This window comes from Maniola jurtina, chromosome 16 (genome assembly GCF_905333055.1).
Source record: "Maniola jurtina chromosome 16, ilManJurt1.1, whole genome shotgun sequence".
Taxonomy (NCBI): Eukaryota; Metazoa; Arthropoda; class Insecta; order Lepidoptera; family Nymphalidae; genus Maniola; species Maniola jurtina.
The window spans coordinates 5,125,966-5,146,448 of NC_060044.1; the positions used below are offsets into that span (position 1 = coordinate 5,125,966).

The window sequence follows — 20,483 nt, forward strand, 5'->3', positions numbered from 1 at the left end:
GTAGCCTATGCAAAAATAAATAATTACATTGAATACTTTGATAGTTATGGTAATTTGAAACCGCCTAAAGAATTTGTAAAATATGTGGGAGCGAATATTAATTATAATTATGACAATTATCAAGGATCTAATTCTTATAACTGTGGCCATCTATGTATCAAATTTCTTATTAATTTTTGGAATAAAAATTGAAAATAAATAGATGATACAAAAATATGTAAGCTCATTTAACCATCATGTCTATTACACTCACGATCGTGGGTGAAAAATCTATTCTAGAATCATTTTACGCCCCTCCTCTTATTTTGGAAGACGAATATGAGTGTGGCTTAGTATATTTTTCTGCATTTAATTCAATTCCAAATGTAGACTATAATAATAATGTGTTTGAATATGGAGAAGAGAAAAAAAGAATTCTTATTCAACCAGGTGCTTACGATTTACAAGATTTGTATGAATACCTAAAAGAAAGAGTTGAAAATTGTGAATTACAAATAAAATCTAACATCAATACAATGACATGCTCTTTGTACTGTACTGAAACTATAAACTTTAATTCAGAAAATAGTATTGGACCTATGCTAGGTTTTTCTAACGAAAAACTAAAAGCAAATAAATGGCATGAATCTACAGAATCCGTTAACATTCTACCACTGTCTGTCATAAGGATCGAATGTGATCTTGTACAGAGTTCGTACACTAACGGTTCTCCTTCACATATTATTTATGAGTTTGTGCCAAACATTCCTCCAGGTCATAGATTTATAGAATCTCCAAGTAATGTGATATATTTTCCGGTCAAAAGAAAGATAATTTCATCAATAACAATAAAAATTTTGGATTTGGAAGGCAATAATATAAATTTTAAGGGCGAAACTATTGTTTTGTGTCTTCATTTGAAAAAGTCAAAATGATCGTATTTAACAAAAGTAATTATTATAAAGAGTATAACCCAACTATTAAGAAAGTTATTACCAAGGAAAGTGTAAAACAAAGAAGACGTGTTAGAGTATATAAAAAAATTCATCAGAGTAATAAACAATTTCTTAAAGCCCTCGGCTTCAAAGTATGAGCCTCCTTCAGATCAACGAATTACCTGAATTCGATAACTCTATCGAGAGTTATGAGGTTCATACATATAATCCATACAATAACAGTTTCAATGAAAATGATGAAATTCGGATACCTATTCACCAGCAAGATATTTACGTGTTACCATCAGCCAGTTCCATTTACATTGAAGGAAAAGTTTCGGTGACTCATAAAGATCAAGCTGGCAAAGTTCAAAAGAAAAGTGTTGACTTCAGTAATAATGCAATTGCATTTCTTTTTCAAGATATCCGATACGAAATGAATGGTGTTGAAATCGATCGTATTAGAAATGCTGGAATAACTACAACCATAAAATCTTTCATTTCAATGAATAGCGGTGACAGTAAAGCGGCTGCTGCTTGGGGTTGGAATATAGACGGATTTAAAAATCAAAATGGAAATTTTAATGCTTTGATACCCTTAAATAAGATTTTAGGTTTTGCTGAAGACTACAATAAAATAATAATAAACTGTAAACATGAACTCATACTTAACAGAGGTAGTACTAACATAAATAGTGTTGTCATGGGTAGCGATGATATTGTAGACATTGATATACAGAGAATCCAATGGCGAGTACCACATATTAAAGTATCAGATCAGCAAAGATTAATACTTTTAAGGAAATTAGAAAAAGATAATCCCGTACAAATAGCATTTAGAAATTGGGATTTGTATGAATATCCATTATTGCCAAAAACTACCAAACATTCATGGGCGTTAAAGACTGCTTCTCAATTAGAAAAACCTCGATATGTTATATTTGGTTTGCAAACTAATAGAAAAAACGTTAAAAACAGAGACAGCACAATATTCGATCATTGTACATTAACCAATGTCACATTATTCCTGAATTCCCACTATTATCCGTATGATGCTTTAAATCTCAAGTTTGAGGAAAATAAATACAGTATATTATACGACATGTACACCAAGTTTCGTCAGTCGTTTTACAACCTTCCTATTGATCCACTGCTTGATCTTCATACATTTAAAGAAATAGCGCCTTTATTTGTCATAGATTGTTCCAGACAAAATGAAAATTTAAAAACTGGTCCAGTTGATGTTCGTCTGGAAATAGAAACGTCTCAGGAAATTCCAAGCAATACCAGCGCTTACTGTTTAATCATAAACGATCGTCTTGTGGAGTATAGGCCGCTGAGTAACATTGTTCGAAAACTATCATGAAAATTATTGTGGACGTTCAAGGTTTTAAAAATGATCAAAATTACTTTCTGCCTAAAGAGATTGCTATAGTGTATAGTGATCGAGTTCAAGTTTTGTTAATAAAACCGCCATATCCCTATGAATGGCTAACAGACACAGAAAAGAAACAAGTTAAATGGATTGAAAAGAATAGAAAAATATTATGGAGCGAGGGAATCGTGCCTTACGAGACCTATAAATACCATCTAATAGATATTTTAAAAAATAATGATATTTATTGTAAAGGCCTTGAAAAGCAGTTATGGTTAAAAGATATATTAAGTAATCCTAACGTACATAATTTAGAAGATAAAGGATGTCCTCGTTTATTAACATTGTATGAGTTGTATAATTCACATTCTGACATATATAGTTGTGTTTATCATCCGACCATCTGTGCGCTGAAAAATGTAACTTGTTTAAAAAAGTGGTGTATGAATAATAAAGTTTTAGATGATTAAATATGCTTGTTTAACTTCCATATACCTGCTTCTTTTATTTAATTTACTGATTATACTCGTATTGAAAACACAATATTTGGTGTAGGTTGTTATAGCCAAATAGTTGTTTTTCATGTTGTAAAAATATTACATTTGAAGAGTAATTTTAAAATTCAAGGTTTCTTAGTACCTATCTAGTTTTATCACCATTTGCTCGTGCAAATAGAATGAATATTTCGTTCTTAAACCATGTGAATAGTTTGTTCAAAATACGGATAGTTGATTAATTTTTGCTTGGATTTAGCTACACTCCATTTATTTAATGTGTTGTTGAGGACAGTAGTTTAGAATTGGGGAATTCTGTATCAAAATTGGTGGCGATTTTGGATCACGGCGAGCGAAGCGAGCGAGCGTAGCGAGAGTGATCCAAAATCCCCACCAATTTTGATACAGAATCCCCAATTCAACACTACTTTCATGATTATCGTTATCGTCTAGAAATTCTGCCCCTTGATTGGCTGTGAAAAAAGGTAAACAGCGAATTAACCAATCAAAGGGCAGAATTCGTTGTCGATAACGATAGCGATGAATACGTTTTTCTTACACAATCGGGGGGCTGATCCTTTGCCTTTGTCCATCGCCATTCAGCGTGGCAATTCTGCCAGCTTAATGGCCACCTTTACCCCAGGGGAAATGAGCAGCGCACTTTTTGATGACATTGCGTTGTTAAGGAAAAATATTAATTTATAATTAGTAGGCTAGTAGTTTAAAGGATTGACATTGTTTTCTATTATGTAATTTTTAATTACTCAGAATTAAATATGTATGATTTATGTAGATGTTTTACCGATCTAATTAGATACTGAATACCTATACTTATGTATAGTGGGTGTTTGGTAATTAGTATATAAAGACGACACGTACCCATGCTACTTTGATCTGATAAATACAATGCTGAAGTATAATGACGAAATAAAATTCTAAAAATTTCCATACAAAATTTAAAAAAAAAATTATGTCAAAGTTTTCATGACCCTAACGTGCCCCAACTCACTGAGATCGTTGGCTATCTTTAGATAGGCCAAGGCGAATGCATGCATGGATACGTGTCGTCATTATATTATACAAATTACCAAACACCCTGTAGAACGCCGCTTTTCCTCATAGAAGAAAATTAATAAATGTCGTATTATCGCGCGGTGTCATTCGGGCGGTTACAAATGATACCCTTTACTTTACTTAATGTTATTGGAACACCCAAGTTATTACTGCCGTTTGTCGAAACCTGTCATGGTACCTACTTCCAACAAACGTGGAATTGCTATCGAGTTTTATTAGCGCTATTAATATCGATGTCTTGACAAAATAAATTCTCTTGTAATTTCGCCATTTCATAGGTAAGGTATATACCTACGCTTTTGTTGTTGTCTTCTTTGCTTGTTCTTTATAAAAGGAACGAAGAAATAGATGAGAAACTATTATAGTTAGTATAATAAAACAATATTTAAAAACGTTTTACAAGTTAGTTATAAGTTTTGCTCAAACTTAATTATTCCGCCAACGCCTTATAAGAAAATGAGTTACAACTCCAGACAGGCTCACAGATGGGGAAGGCAGTTGTAATTACATTCTGTCGAAGCTCGATTTTGATCTAAGTTACTATAATAAATTTCCTAACTGGGTTCATGTTAGAGATAGATTATACCCATGGCATCTATTGTTTTTTAATGTACCTATCTCTAGGAAAAAGGAACCCTTAAAGGTTCACTTCATTGTCTGTCTGTCTGTCACCACAAACTCACAGTACAAGAATCACAACCTATTGCGTACATCTCGTTCGAGTAATGACGTTTGGCAGGTAGCACTGTCTTATAGAAGAAGTACCTAAAAGGAAAGATCCGAAAACTGTGAATTATTGGTTACATCGCCCAAAAAATTAAAGCTAGCAGACAGACAGAGTTACTTTCGCATTTATAATATCAAGTATGGAAGTATGTATAAATGAAATATCAACCTATCGATACGTAACGTTACTACGTATTGTGTAGTTCGTAGGGACGCCCGGCGCCGCTCTGTGTGATTGCGGAAATTGAACTGTACCGCAAACTGTTCGCTTTTCACTTCCAAAGCTTTTGTTTCTATCCCTACCACTGGTATTTCCTTATCAATTTAAGTTCTAAGGCTTAAACATACAGAACGCGAAGAAGGAGCGAGAAGTAAGGACTAGCGCACACCGGTGGACGGCAACGAAGCGAGGAGGATCCTCGGCCCGTTAGCGTACACTGGTGAAAAAAATCGCCTACAAACCGCGGTGGCGCATTATTGGCGCAATTAGGCAGATTCCAATACACACCGACGACGCATAGCGACGCCTCCCGCTACAGTATCCTCCGGCGTGCTCTTTGATAGCGCAGAGAAAATCCACTGCGATACTTCGAGGTCAGTCTTTGAATATTGAAATATATACCTATGTAACGTGAACTGGAACGTCGTCGCGTCACTTCACCGCTCTCGTTCTGACAAGTCTATGCCTGTCAACTACTATCTATGGCTAAGTTAACACTCAAGGGACCAACGTAGTAAAATATACTCTCTTTGCAACGTACATTGTTTTCTAATTTTTGTGTATCGGTCTCTCTGTGTGTCTGTGCGCTCTTTACAAAGGTGTTTGAAAGGCGCATTTGGAACCCTAGTCCCTTATAAGTTTACAAATCAACTTACACCTATCTTATTTCGATTGGATGAGTTTCAAATATGAATTGAATAAAAATGCCATCCAACCTATCGATCGCCGGCTATAAAGATGTGTTTAAGGTAAAGACTGCGCCTTGGCTCCACTTCACTCCGAGGTATGCGTCGGATCTAAAAGCGAACTATCCCTTCTAGTTTTTTATTATAGTAAAGACTTACAAACTTAGTAAGTTTGATCAAAATCGGTTCAGTAGAAATAGAGAATTTCAAACGATAGTCTGACCTCCCTATAAGTAGGTAAAGTACTTTGTTTTGTTTTAGTAAATCTAAATCTAATGATTCTGAGACACAAAGAATCCTTTCGGTCTGAAATGCAAGGATTCATCCTGTTCCTGCCCAACAGAGCAATTTCCTAAAAAGGCTTTATAAATACCCACTAATTAAAATCTTGCCCCTTGGTCTGTTTACACAGAAAATTGGTTCCGTCATTAATGGACAATTTTCGTGATTGTAAGTCAAAGTTTTAATGATCGTTTCGGAACTTCTTCGAAACGCTTTTAAACTTTGATGTGATTGGATTTATGAGTATATCTTCAAAGGTCCCTTTAAAACATTGCTTAATGGTGTCGTATTTATGTTCTAACGTCGAAAAGTGAGAAAAAAGTCATAGTTTCGACAAGTACCTAATTAAATCTTCATTCAAAGCAGTAACCATAATCACGCAGTAATAACGATTAAAGATTTTGATTTATTTTAATGTTCCGTTGGCATTTACAAAATATATAAATTACTGTAGTAACAAAAATATCCAATCATTGTTATGAGTTTCTGCTATTAATAAATCATCAGGCGTTTATGATCTTTAACGTTTTATTATCGACTGATTTTCTGACATTTATATGGCCTTTATATTCTGACTACAGTTTTTGCCACCTAAGCTGATAGGTATGAGGTACCTAAGCAAAATACTATGTTGATCTGCTTGCGGTAATTAATCTTATTGTACCTGTGTTTTTTTTCACGCTCCAGGAACTTTATTGGTTTAAAAAAGAAGGAAATTAATTATAATATCCGTAGATCCTTAATACGTTACTTGAAAGAGATCGTGAAACTCAGCAAAATATGTTTTCAAACTAAAACTGACCGCATAGGAGTCTGGTACAACGGACTCGTTAACAAGGCAGGAAATTAAAATGTCAAAAGCATACTCGGCATTCAACCCCTTTATTGGGCTGTTGAAGAGAAAAACGTTTTTCTTTTTTTATATAAAGTGATATGAGGGCCACGTATGAGCCATGCCTACAGAAAATCTAATAACTAATGTAGATATAATGTTTATTAATACACCACCTGCAGTTTAATCTCCTTAACATCTACTAATTTCTAAGGTTGCTTATCAGAGATCACCGATATTGTTAAGATAAGGCCGCCATTTGTATTCTACCTCCTTCTCCTTGTTCTTTTCTTCATGTCTGTATTCTTTGCTATTTGTTGTAAAAAAAAAAAAATGAACTAGTATTAAGAATAGTGAGGTACTTACTTTAACGTTTTTATTCTGATTTCTTACTCGTCTTTCTTAAACCATTAATTTAAAGTTATAATTATGTGTATCTATAATTAAAAATGTATATCATTTATGTGGTGTTGCAACTGTAGAGGTAAATTTTATGAAAATTAAATAAATAAAAAAGAATATCTTTGCATAGAGATAAGTAACATCCAGTAATTGACCAGTCTATCCTAAACCCAACCAGCTACATTTACAACACTTTACATGCATTAGAGCTCCAGTTCAGAAATAAGAATAGGTAGGTAGAACCAACTTCCAGAACTTAAGCCGGCATCATAGCCTGCTGTCACGCAACATCCCTATTATTTATTAGCCGGATTCTAATGGTGATCGCATACAACAAAACGGGCAAAAGGCGCAGTACTCAAGAGCCGCAGAGGCCAATGAAATGCCAATAACCAATAACGGACGTCAGCAGAGTTCCACGCTGCTTTGCTCACACATTTTACGGGGCACGAATGCTGCTAACGTCTTTCACGTCTCTCGCATGCTTCCTCGAAATCGGATCTTGAGGCTTTTAAGGTAACTTACGGCACTTATAACAAGTCAAAGCTCTACCGCCACGCGTCGGTTCGTAAAGCAGATTCTACTGAGATTCGAGAATCAAATTCTTTCGCTACTCTTGCTTCTCTTATGTAACGGTCGTGTGCGATCACCATAACAGTAATTTTATTCACGTCCGAGTGAATATGTTTATTTCCAACTTGTAGATAAAAGGACCAGAATATCTTCCATTTTTTTTAATTTTAATGATTTCTACTACTGGAACATAAATGGTATTAGGTAATAGGTACTATGATTTGTATCCATTTAGTTGATTCCTTTATACCTACTAGTATTACCTGTAGCCAAGTTATGCAAGGTTTGCCACAGGTTTTGAGCGATGGGTTTTCGTTTGAAATGTTAGTGCTAGAATTTAGTTATGGTTTGTAATAAGATGACAGTAAGTACCTGAAATTCAAATACTACGCCTTACACAGCATCGCATTTGCAAGCACTAGTGAAACATTACGCGTGCTAATGCGTCAGTGTGTTAAAGGTAAGTAGGTTTAAGTAGGTATTATTCAATTTTTTTTTTATTCATACATAAAGTGTTGTATTATTGTGTGGATCTAATTTTTTTTTCTTTCTTTCAATATGGCACCCACCTTCATATAGGATCCGCCATGTTTCTCCTCGCAGTGTCTCCGGATATATCGCTGGCAAATGTTCGACATATTGCATTCCAAACACTGAAACAAAAAACAATCATTAAAATATTACTGCTACGCTAATTATTTATCAATGATTACTTATAATAATAACCATTATATTGTATGAGAACGCTTGATAGTAGGTTTACGTACGGCTTTGCCTGTTGTATCTCTATGTACATGTAGTACGCGTATCTCGATTTCCAGACCTGACCAAAGTCAACTAAGCTATTATAAATTTCGAAAAATAATTAATTACTTATTAAGTTTTATATGTATTTTTTATTCGTTTTCTATGCATAATTTAATTTGTAGGTATAAGTATTATATATACGTTTATGAACCTAAACGAAAATGCGAAATACCCAGCTGAAAATCGAATAAACATCGCTGCATACTGCTTTAGAGTTTAAGTAATGCCTTATGTTATCTAAGATAGGAAAACCTCGTACTCGACTAGAGTCGTAGGTCAACAATTATACTTCAATAAAGAAATTAAATAAGTAGGTATGTAGCTCTTGAAAGCTCAGCTTCAAAAGTACAATAATGAGATTCTCGAATGAGACTCGGGTTTCTTTCAATCTATTCTTGCATTTCACTTCTCGCTAACCACAACAAAATTAATTCCAAGCAATGCAAGATTGTACAAACATTTGTCCAGACCAGAGTGTATTTAAAAACCTATATGTATATTCTACGAAAGCTGATAAAGACTGCTAGAAGTGATTTACGGCCGAAATCCTAATAATATATTATGAAATAAGTATAAAAAAGGTTATTCTACCTATGTCTTTAATAGACTTTGAAACCATCTAACCAATGTGCCCATGCAGTGTTATTAGAACAGTGTTATTAGGCAACAATGTGAAGATGGTTTAGACCACTAAAATAATGCACCGGGTACATTCGTTTTTAACCCCCGACCCAAAAAGAGGGGTGTTATAAGTTTGACGTGTGTATCTGTGTATCTGTCTATGGCAACGTAGCTCGTAAACGAATGGACCGATTTTAATTTAGTTTTTTTTTTGTTTAAAAGGTGGCTTGATCAAGAGTGTTCTTAGCTATAATCGAAGAAAATCGGTTCAGCCGTTTGAAAGTTATCAGCTCTTTTCTAGTTTTTATTTGACTATTAGATTCGATAGTGAGTTTGATTTTCATATTTAAAACAATTGAAACGAGCCATCATAGGTAAGAAAATTATTATCACAGCATACTACAGTTTTCAAAGGCGCATCTAGCAATTAGTTTTATACAATAAGTACCTATATCGGAGCAGTAAACAGTGGTCCGGCGACGACAAATTTAATTCTCGCGCATCCGGAATGTGTAATCGAAGAGCCATGAATATAACGTGTGTATAAACCATGCCCATAAATACCATACGGGCTATTAATGTACAACAACAATGTTGGATAAATATTGAAACTAACAGTGATTATTATTGGAGTTCAAAAGGAAATCATAGAGTAAGATGAAAACAATTAGTTCAACGTCTATAATAATATCTAGTGCTGAGTATTGAGCTATGCGTGGAGTTTCTCTACTGGTCCAATCAGAAATGAGGAGATCCAAGAACCAGAATGACCGACATAGCTCAAAGGGCTGTGAAGATTGTAGTCTATCCAAGCTTTTTGGGTTTCCGTACCCGAAGGGTGCTAATGGGACTCTATTACTAAACACTCCGCTGTCCATCCGCCCGTTCATCCGTCCGTCCGTCCGTCTGTCCGCCCGTCTGTCTGTCAGCGGGCTGTATCTCGTGAACTGTTATAGGTAGAGAGTTGAAATTTTCACAGAATATGTATTTCTATTGCCATTATAACAACAAATAATTAGAATTTAAAATGACGGCCATGAAAATTAAAAAAAAAAATTAAAGTGTTATTACGGAATAATACGGATACGGAACCCCACGTGTGCGAATCCGAGTCGTACTTGACCGATTTTTAGTATAGATTTCATAAAAATCACAACATGACCTTTAGTGTAACTACATACTACCATGTAGGTATGATTATATAATGTAGAAAGAAAGAAGAAAGAAAACTTTTTTATTTGATCACTACATCACATTACAATACAATATATCTTAAAACTAATTGAATGAACATCTACATAATAATATTATACTTATAAGTTAATATCTTGGGTTAATATATATACTAAAATTAAAATGTCCCATGTGACCAAATATAGGTCTCCCACTCAGCATAATGCTGCAGCAAGCTGCAGCGCTGGTTTTCAGTGGGAGCCTTGAACAAAACAAAACAAAACAAATGTGTGTGATTACATTTTATGAAATTGTCATAATATAACAAATAGTACATTCAGCCTTATTTTCATAAAAGCGTCGATGGAAATGAATGCGGCAATTTGTTTATTCCAAAAATGATTCATTGCCCTTAAAACTTCACGCCTCCCCCACGTTTTAACAAAATTGCTGCGAGCTTCACTGTATAAGCCTCCTAGTTAGAAGTAGGCAATTTCCTGGCTACCGAAAATAAGTGTCGCTTCACAAAAAGAGCCGTCCACATTTAACGCCATCCATGCATGAGTTATACCGTCCTGGTATTATAGTAATAATATGTAAGTACATAACAAATTAACAATATTCAGTCATTTTTAAATCCACTCTATTGATACTTGATTGTCTAGAGTGTTTGTCTGTTTATTAAATTTTTATTACTTAGCTAAGTAATAATCTGTATGGCACACAGATGCTCGTGGCTTGCATTCTGCACCTACTTTTTATTGCGAAAAGTGGGAAATACCGGAAAAATGGATCATTTGTAGTTTTTTTATTCAAAGCCTGATGTGTCCCAATGTTAGCTTAAAATCTTTCTTTACAACGACTTCACCAACTGAAACTTTACAGCAGTGGCTCATACAAAGCAGTCGGGCCTGCTGGCTACCATGCTCACAACTCGAAACATACTGACGAGTGAGTGAAGAACACCATGTAACGGCATCATAGTGCGACCCGTACGCGCGATACCTATGTGAATAGTAATTACTTTATGTATATTCTATGTTGGGAAGTATGTATACCTTGTGTTAGGTACAACTAGGAGAACAACCATGGTGACCGTTGGACGTCGCGTCGCTGCAATAATTTTGTGACCAACCGAATCTTTTCTTCAACAAAAAGTAAAAAGATTTAGAGAAAAACAAATCCTACCCAAATGAAATATCAAGCAGTAGTTATTTAGTACAGTAGATACCTAGTGGTTATCTTCATAAAAAAACTAGCCAATTGCGAGTCCGACTCGTGCACCGAGGATTCCGTACCCGGTTATTTTTTCCGACATTTTGCACGATAAAGCAAAAACTATTGTGCATAAAAATAAATAAAAATTTGTTTTAGAATGTACAAGAAAAGCCATTTCATATGATACCCCACTCAGTATAGTTATCCTACATTGAAAATTGAAACACATTTTAATTTTTTTAAATGTTGTAACCACAAATTCAGGGTTTTCAGATTTATTCCTTTACTTGTGCTAAAAGACCTACCTACCTGCCAAACATGGTTCCAGGTCAACAGCAAGTGCCGTCTAGGTTTTCTTGACAGACATGACGGACGGACGAACAGACAGACAGACAGACGACAAAGTTATTCTATTATAAGGGTCCATAAAAAAGCTGCTGCAGCATTTAAGCCCTCTCAAATGAAAGTTCCACCAAAACGATGACAATAGTATGTGTTCATGGATTACAAAGGTGTGCCGAACGTGCCGATTCCAATATAATAGAGAGAATGATCCCTTTCGCTGTTTTGCAAATTAAACAACCTGTATTTTCAGGGTTAGTTAAAATGGCGCTTGTCTGAATATCTATAGGCATTATTTTGTGTAGGTACTCTAAATTTTAAATGTTACATATTTTGAAATCTTAAAGTAGAGAGGAGACTTAATGTGAAAATGACGGCTGTATTCGCAAAAGAACTACAGGCCCAAATGAGAGTAACGTTGGGGCCAAAATTCCCCTTTGGTCTGGAATTAAATCCGACAAAGCGCAAAGCCGCTTAAAATGTGCGTTTTCATTAAGAGCTTTGCGTCTCCAAATTGTATTTTTTCATATTCCTACTAATATTATAAACGCGAAAGTTTCTATGTATGTATGTATGGATGGATGTTTGTTACTCTTTCACGCAATACTACTGGACGGATTTGGCTGTTTGAATGGAGATAGTTTATACCCTGGATTAATACATAAGCTACTTTTTATCCCGGAAAATAAATGAGTTCCCATGGGATTTTTAAAAAATCCTATATCCACCGTACCGTAACATTTTAGCGGCCATGAGACTACCAAAGCGCGGTTCGCAGCTCGGATTATAGGATTGTTGGCTCGTTTCGTACCCACAATTTATTTGATTTCGTCCACCTCTGTTACTATATTCACCGTTAATCTACTCGCTATAAACAAATTGATTAATAGCTACCTAGGTATAATTAATTATTACCATTGCATTTTCTGCATAATATCAAAATTGGATTTCGAAGCCACAATCATACATTTATATATTATTCCATTTACATAGCTGATGTAATCACAAATTCACGGTTTTCGGATTTATTCCTTTACTTGTGCTATAAGACCTGCCTACTTGCCAAACATGATTCTAGGTCAACGGGAGGTACCCGATAGGTTTTCTTGGCAGACACGACGGACAGACAGACAGACAACAAAGTTATCCTATAAAGGTTGCGTTATTCCTTTTGAGGTACGGAACCCTAAAAATATTATATCCAATTGCAGGCATAAAAGAATCATTTAAGCAATAAGGACAGGTAAAGTTAAATAAAAAGGCATCATTAAGTCTATATTATTTATCACTCCCTTCTTTATAAAACAAGAGAAACCAGGAAATGGAGGGTGAACTACGTCTGACAATCATTAATTTACTTCCTTAGATAGCAGATAGGTATGTCTATGTACCACAGATATCAGAATGTACCGTAAACCGTACCATGATTTCAGAGATCGCAAACAATTGGCAATATTATAAAGAGAGTGTTCAAAAAATACTAATTAATTAATAATTTTAATTACTCTTAAGAGGGGTCTCTCCGTCACTCGCTCTATACAAACGTAGTTGCAATTTCATTTGAATATTAAGCAACCAAAGTCCATGAAATTTTACAGACATATTCTAGAAACTAATATCTATGCCTATGGTTTTCCAGATTTCTGTAAAAAATATTTGGTTTCAAAGTTACACGGTCTTAAAAATTCACATACAAATCTTTGAGCTCCTGTAATTTCAAAACTACATATTTTTAGAAAAATCTAAAACACCACAGGCACAGATATTAGTTTCTAAAATATGTCTGCAAAAATTTCATGGACTTTGGTTGCTTGATATTCAAATGAAATTGGAACTACGATTGTATGGAGTAAGTGACGGAGAGAGCCCTGTTAAAACGCTGATTGTGATAAAAGAGCATCTAATATTTTAGTATTTTATTTAAGTAAGTAGTGTTCATGAAGGCCTCAAAACAATATTAAAATATTACTTCTTTAAGCGGTGGCACCTCGAGAGGTGTGGACCGCATTATGCAGCCAGCCCACTCGTTTGTCACGGTTCCCGAATTACAGGAAACGCGGAGTTTTTTTATTAACGCCAATTCCTCGAGCCCTAACGAGAGTAATTTTTATTCGCCGGCTTTTGGGTTTGCGACGTGTGTTTTCGTTAGGTTAGATTTATTGGGGAGATGTATCACGAGGCCGTTTATGGTTTTAGATGTTCGCGTTAAACTGTTAAACTTTTGGAAAATGAGAGAAATTCGTTTTAACCGCAGGTTTTAACTCAGTTTTAAAATGTAATTTCTTTATTTAAACTGCGTTATATGAAAACGTCATATTATGGATTTAAAAAATATTATGATTTGAATACGTAATTATGGCATCGTCTCCACTAGGCATTTCTTAAAATCTTAGTTACGAAGGTAGATACCTACTGCAGAACTTTGAAAAACTTCGAAATAATTTCTGATATTTACTTATTCCGTGAATACTAACAAACATAGTCATAGAATACTAACAACCACACACATTGACGCACTACACACAGATACACACACACACACACACGCACACACCCACTCGCATACACACATGCCACAAACACCTACTCACTAATCAAAATATATACACCTTTCAATAAGTAACAGTTTTCACTTTTTTGAGAGCTAGAGGCCAAATTAAAGATGTATGTGAAGAATGTACTTTTTGCAACTAAAGATATTACCTTCCATCAACCACTTAGATCCTAGTGAAATAAGAAGCAGTTTAAAAAGCGTCTGAAACTTTAATAATACTTAGGTATTATCCAGAAATAAAAATTCTTTTCGAATAATAAAACTACTCCTTCCATTTCGAAAAATTCATAACATCTCCTTAAAGTCACCCCACATTCTATTTTGAATCCCCATACGTCTGCACATTTGCACCCTTCGCGTATTCAGCTGCATTAACAGGGTACACCGCATTTTTCATACGTCACTTTCATGTCTCGTGTCGACAAGATTCCGTCAGAGCCTTCGCACATCTAACGTCTGTGCCCTCAGCACTAACGTTAAGGCCTCATTCATACGAGAGCTTTTTTAACGTCCGTTAAAAAAAGCGTTCAAATAGAACAATGCACTTGTATCTGTTCACACGGCAACGCTTTTTTGTAACGCCGGGTTTTAACGCTACGCTTTTATAACGCTTGTGTGTATTAGGGTTTATAGTATTAGAGAGTCTAAACATTTAAGTATTAAAATGGCCCAGTAACTACCTTGCTTTAATTCTCAAGTTTGTACATATATTTGCGAAACGTTGCGAAATTTAAATCAATGGTACTGAATTTTTGACTTTAAACTAAATTTAATTAGGTCCATTTTACTTTGAAATTATTTTGTTTCGACTCTCGAATACTATCAAAATTGATGAGAAGTAAAATCTCGTACTGAGGGTACTGAACTACTTTATCACAAACTCATGAGATTTTTTCAAAACAGTCACGTGATTTTGCGATTAATGTCTCAACTACTCGAATTTAAGAGTAGGTACCTACTCTTATTGTGTGGTAGTTGTTGGATTTGTAAGATGATGTAGTGGTGATAGTTAATTAATTAATTACGTCAACTTAAAAAGCTATGAGGGTTCCAAACGCGCCCCGGTCTGAGAAAAGACCACAGCAAACTCAGCCGCGTAAGTTCACAATAATTCCTAATTTTCATCTTTCCTCATCTACCCATCAAAGGCATGGCGAATAAAGTTAAAGAACGCATTTCCTATTTGTAGAATGTGTGCGTTGTCTCTAAATACCCTCATGTATCAGGCGGAGATGCATTTGAAGTGTGCTCTAAGTACTCGAGTGTTTGAAATAAATGTCAAATTTGAGACATCATGTTGATAAAAGCAAAGGGTAAATGGTAGGTACTCGTAAGTACTCATATCATAAAGAGAATCCGTTTATATTATAAACTAGCATATGCCCGCGACTTCGTCCGCGTGGACTACAAAAATTTCAAACCCTATTTAACCTTAGGAACTGAATTTTCAAAAATCTTTTCTTAACGGATGTCTACGTCATACCTACCTTTAATAGCTATCCAGTAGTTTGAAATGTGCGTTAATAGATCAGTCAGTCATACAGTCACATTTCCCTTTTATAGGTTTTAGAATATATAGTTGATTGATGAAGATGATGATAATCACACTAACATTATAAAGGCGAAAGGTGTCTGTGTTTATGTGTGTACGTTGTTACTGTTTCACGCAAAAACTACTGGACGAATTTGGCTGTTTGGAATGAAGATAGATTATACCCTGGATTAACACATAGGCTACTTTTTACCCCGGAAAATCGATGAACTCCCACGGGATTTTTAAAAAACCTATAAGTATCCACGCGAACGAAATCGCGGGCATGAGCTAGTGAAACTATGTTTTAGTCATTATACAAGTAATTCAAAGCCTATTAGTCACTCACGCCGTGATATCAAACACAATCTCTAATCGTGTTTCTATCAATACTCGATTACTCGATCTATCTGGCCTGTCACCTGCTTCACCTTAAATGCTCTTTGACGGCAAAGGACATTGATCGATGCTCGCTCTCGAAATCAGATTTCAGGAAACACGACTTTGATTTTATAAGGAAACTGGATGATTATACCTACTCAGTACCAACTTGCCATACTGATATTATAAAGGTGAGTGTCTGTCTGTCCGTCTGCTAGTTTTTCACGGCTCATCTATTTAACCGATTTTGATGAGATACAGATGTAGCCTGCATCCCGGAGAAGGATATAACTACTTTTGATCCCGAACAATCAAATTAACGGGATTCAAAAAAGTGTAAATGCACATGGACGAAATTGCAGGTGCCATCTAAGAAATAGATAATTTGAATTAAAAAGCTTATAATTTATGAAGCTTAGTTATAAGCGGATAATTGTAAAAAAAATCAGCTTTCATTTGGTTCATATTCAATTATATTATCTGAATATAAAAATTCCACTTTAAAATAACATAAAAATGCCTTGGATTCCTTAGGCTCCTTTTTATGCCCAAAGAAAGAGAACATAAACTGTGACCCATATTAAGACCCACAAGATCATTTGTTACATCCCCCCCACTCTAATTTCCCCCTCCTTTCCACAAGGTAGGCAATTGAAAAGGCATCCGATACTTTTTCCACCTATTGGTAAAGGGTCTCCTGAAGAATTTAACATCGAGGCATAAAGGGGATTGAATGCGGTCTGAAAATTCGGAAAAACACAGAATAAGAAACAAAACATAGAAGAGACAATAATAAATCATACATGTGTGTGAAGAGACAAGAAAAAATCATACATACTTACTGGGGCACAGGGCCTTATAATGTGGTACAATAAATTAAAATCTAGCAAGAATCGTCAGCAGACTGTACGAGGATCATAAAATAGACTGCCGCGTACTTACTGTTAAAGGTCGCAAATGCCGCATTGTCGCATGTTATAACTCCGGCGTAAGATAGCCTTTAGAATTTAGATCATCATCATGATCACCCCATCTCCATCGTCAGCTTACTACTGAGAATGGGTTTCCTGAAGAAGGGTTTGGCCATAGTCTACCCAAATGCAGATTGGCATGCTTCACACCCCTTTGAGAATATTACGGAGAACTCTTAGGTATGCAGGTTTCCTCACGATGTTTTCCTTCACCGTTAAAGCAATTAGTGATACATATTGTAATTGCTTAAAAAGCACATGATTCGGAAAAGTTAGAGGTGCATGACTAGGGTTGAAATCTATAGAGCGCACTTGGACTTTGCTTAGGCTTAAGTTTCAGTTAAAACGAGACAGTATGCCAGCGGTATAACGCTGTCTCGTTTTAACATATGTCTGAGCAATGTCAAAGTGCCCTCTAGAGATCTCAGCCTAGGAGGCCGACCGACGTATGAAACCACTAGGCTATCACTGCCTTTAGGATAACACCAACTAATTCCCGAAATATTTATGGATTGCATCATGCCTTTTTTTTAACTCATTGAATTAAAGGAAAATGGCACGTTTAAGTACTTTATATCTTTGTAAAGAGAATTTTATTGGGGCCTCCTGATATATCGTAGACCGCGGTGGCAATCGTAAATCTGGGTGCAAAATAAATAATTTAAACTAATAAAACCGGATAACTGTAGATGTACCTACGAACCTTATTTATTTAATCAGTTTGAAATACGATTAGGTAATCCACAGATTCTAAATGTTTGAACAAATGACTGTAAAAGTTTTCAATAGTAGGTATCAAAAACAGTTGTTAGTGTAAACTGTTACTTAATAGTTATTAAAATCATCATCTTCTTCATTAAACCATTGCCGGCTCACTACTGAGCACGGGTCTCCTCTCAGAATGAGATAGGTTTGGCCATAAGCACACCACATCAGCCAAGTGCAGATTGGCAAACCTCACACACCTTTATGAACATTATGGAGAACTCTTAGGCATGCAAGTTTCCGCATGATGTTTTACTTCACCGTAGAAGCAAATTACTTATAATTTTTAACCCCCAACCCAAAAAGAGGGGTGTTATAAGTTTGACGTGTGTATCTGTGTATCTGTCTGTGGCATCGTAGCTCCTAAACTAATGAACTGATTTTAATTTAGTTTTTTTTGTTTGAAAGGTGGCTTGATCGAGAGTGTTCTTAGCTATAATCCAAGAAAATCGGTTCAGCCGCTTGAAAGTTATCAGCTCTTTTCTAGTTACTGTAACCTTCACTTGTCGGGGGAGTGTTATAAATTTTTAATTTACACTTGTAATTGCTTAAAACGCATGTAAGTCCGAGAAGTTAGAGGTGGGTGCACGGGATTGAACCCCCAACCTCCCAAATAGGAGGCCGACGACTCAACTACTAAGCTATCGCCTGTAGACTACGCTCTGACTAGAGAAGATAGAAGATCCTTTCTTATGTTACCGCCAGTTCAGTTCCACATGAATATTTTCAACGCGAAAGCGAAGAAAGTAGTACATTTCCGGACTGCATAATGTATGTATTTTATGCGTGTTAGTTATTGTCTACAATTATTTACTGTGTGCAGCTATGTTGTTTGTTTTTTGTTGTTGTTCTGAACATAATTAGTATGAATGATTACTGGGAGAAATATTTAAGAAAAACACACTACCCTCTTTCTTGTGTAGCAGCGTAATTAGATTACCCATTAGGATAGGATAGTTATATTAAGTATGATAACGCACCATCTTGTTGTACATAGAATAGAAACAACGACTTTTAACCCAGACAATAATGCTCATAATAATAGGTAAATGGTGTTTGAATCATGAAATCCGTTCTCGCTCATAGACACAGACCACTCTCAGTAGGTACCTAGGTAGATACCACATTTCGTTAATTTTGCATGGTCCCTAGGTCACCAGTTTGTGCTCATTGGTGTTTACAGGGCATAGAAATAAGTACCTAATCTTTAAAACAAGAGTGAATAGGCATCTTCTAAGTAAACGCGTCCCATCTTAGACCACACCATCACTTTCCATCAGGCGTGATTGTGGTCAAGCGCTTGCCTATAGTGAATAAAAAAAAACCTAATTGGAAATTATCATGTACTTTATGAACTCAAAATTCTACTGGTATTATTGCACTTTCATTTCATTTTTCATTTCGCCTCGTTATTGCGATATCAGTTTCCTTAGTCTAATTTAATCTATAAAGCCAATTTTCCAAATAGGCAAGCTAATGTGCGTATACCGTGTAACAATTTGCAATATCGTGACCATCGTTATGATTAGGAACAATGAAATGACTACGCAACGCACTCAACAGGGCGGAACTCCATCTTGGACTCCATTGTTTCACCGCCTCTCAAATTGTCATCCAAGTCCCAGAGCTCGTGGATGAAAGAGATCCTGTCTTGTCAATGACACCATTAATTAATTGTTTTTTGAGAACGACACCTCCGACGATTAAATTCATAGGTATGTTTAGCAGTTAGGTTAAAAAGAAATTGTAAACGACACCCCAGTGATGTTGACCAGTGGTTGTAAGTCCAGTGGTGTCGTTGTCAAGGTATGAAGGAAATGCTTGATTTATACTCGGGTTTGTAAGATGTGTTTTTTGCAAGATTGACTTGATTTGAGGACAATCACAACTGATGGAAAGCATATTATGGGTTTCTAGGGTAGAGTGATCTTGTCTTGATACTTTGGTGGCAAAAACTCGTACCTTCTGCGTAGTGAAGTGGCCTGTCAGTCAAAATTCGGTGGATTAACGAATTGTGAGAGATTAAAAAATATGAAAAAACTCATGTTTTATATGAATACATATAAACCAAAGTTTCGTTCGGGGCATTTTACCGGAACGTTACATGCAAAAGACTGTAATTTCACAGCACCTGTTTCACGCCAATTTTATTTATTTATTGAGGTGCTATTACAACGGCTCATGCAGCATGAAATAACTGACAGCGCCTTTTGAAATAAAAATTTATAAATTATATTTATAAATTTATAAAAATTTATAAATAAATAAATAAAATTTGAAATAAAAAATATGTATTCACCATTAGCAAGCCGATCTAATTTGCAATAATCTATACTAATAAATAAAATTGGAGTGTCTGTCTGTAATTTCGAAATAACTACCTCATATTAAGCTCATATGGTTATTTGAACGATACCATAACTGAATCACACGTTTTTAAAATTTTTGTCTGTCTGTCTGTCTGTCTGTCTGTCTGTCTGTCTGTCTGTCTGTCTGTCTGTCTGTCTGTCTGTTTGAAAAGGCTAATCTTTGGAACGGCTGA

The 20,483-nt window shown here is 35.4% G+C and overlaps 1 protein-coding gene across 1 annotated transcript in view; it reads right to left on the reverse strand.

Moving 5' to 3' along the window:
• The window catches only part of LOC123873201 (protein sprint), a 347,503-nt gene that overhangs the window by 316,110 nt on the left and 10,910 nt on the right, over nucleotides 1–20,483 (reverse strand). The window contains exon 2 of the mRNA XM_045917922.1: nucleotides 8,148–8,231. Within this exon, the coding sequence (XP_045773878.1) occupies nucleotides 8,148–8,216 (69 nt within the window). The 5' untranslated portion in view covers nucleotides 8,217–8,231. The remainder of the gene's footprint in view (nucleotides 1–8,147; nucleotides 8,232–20,483) is intronic.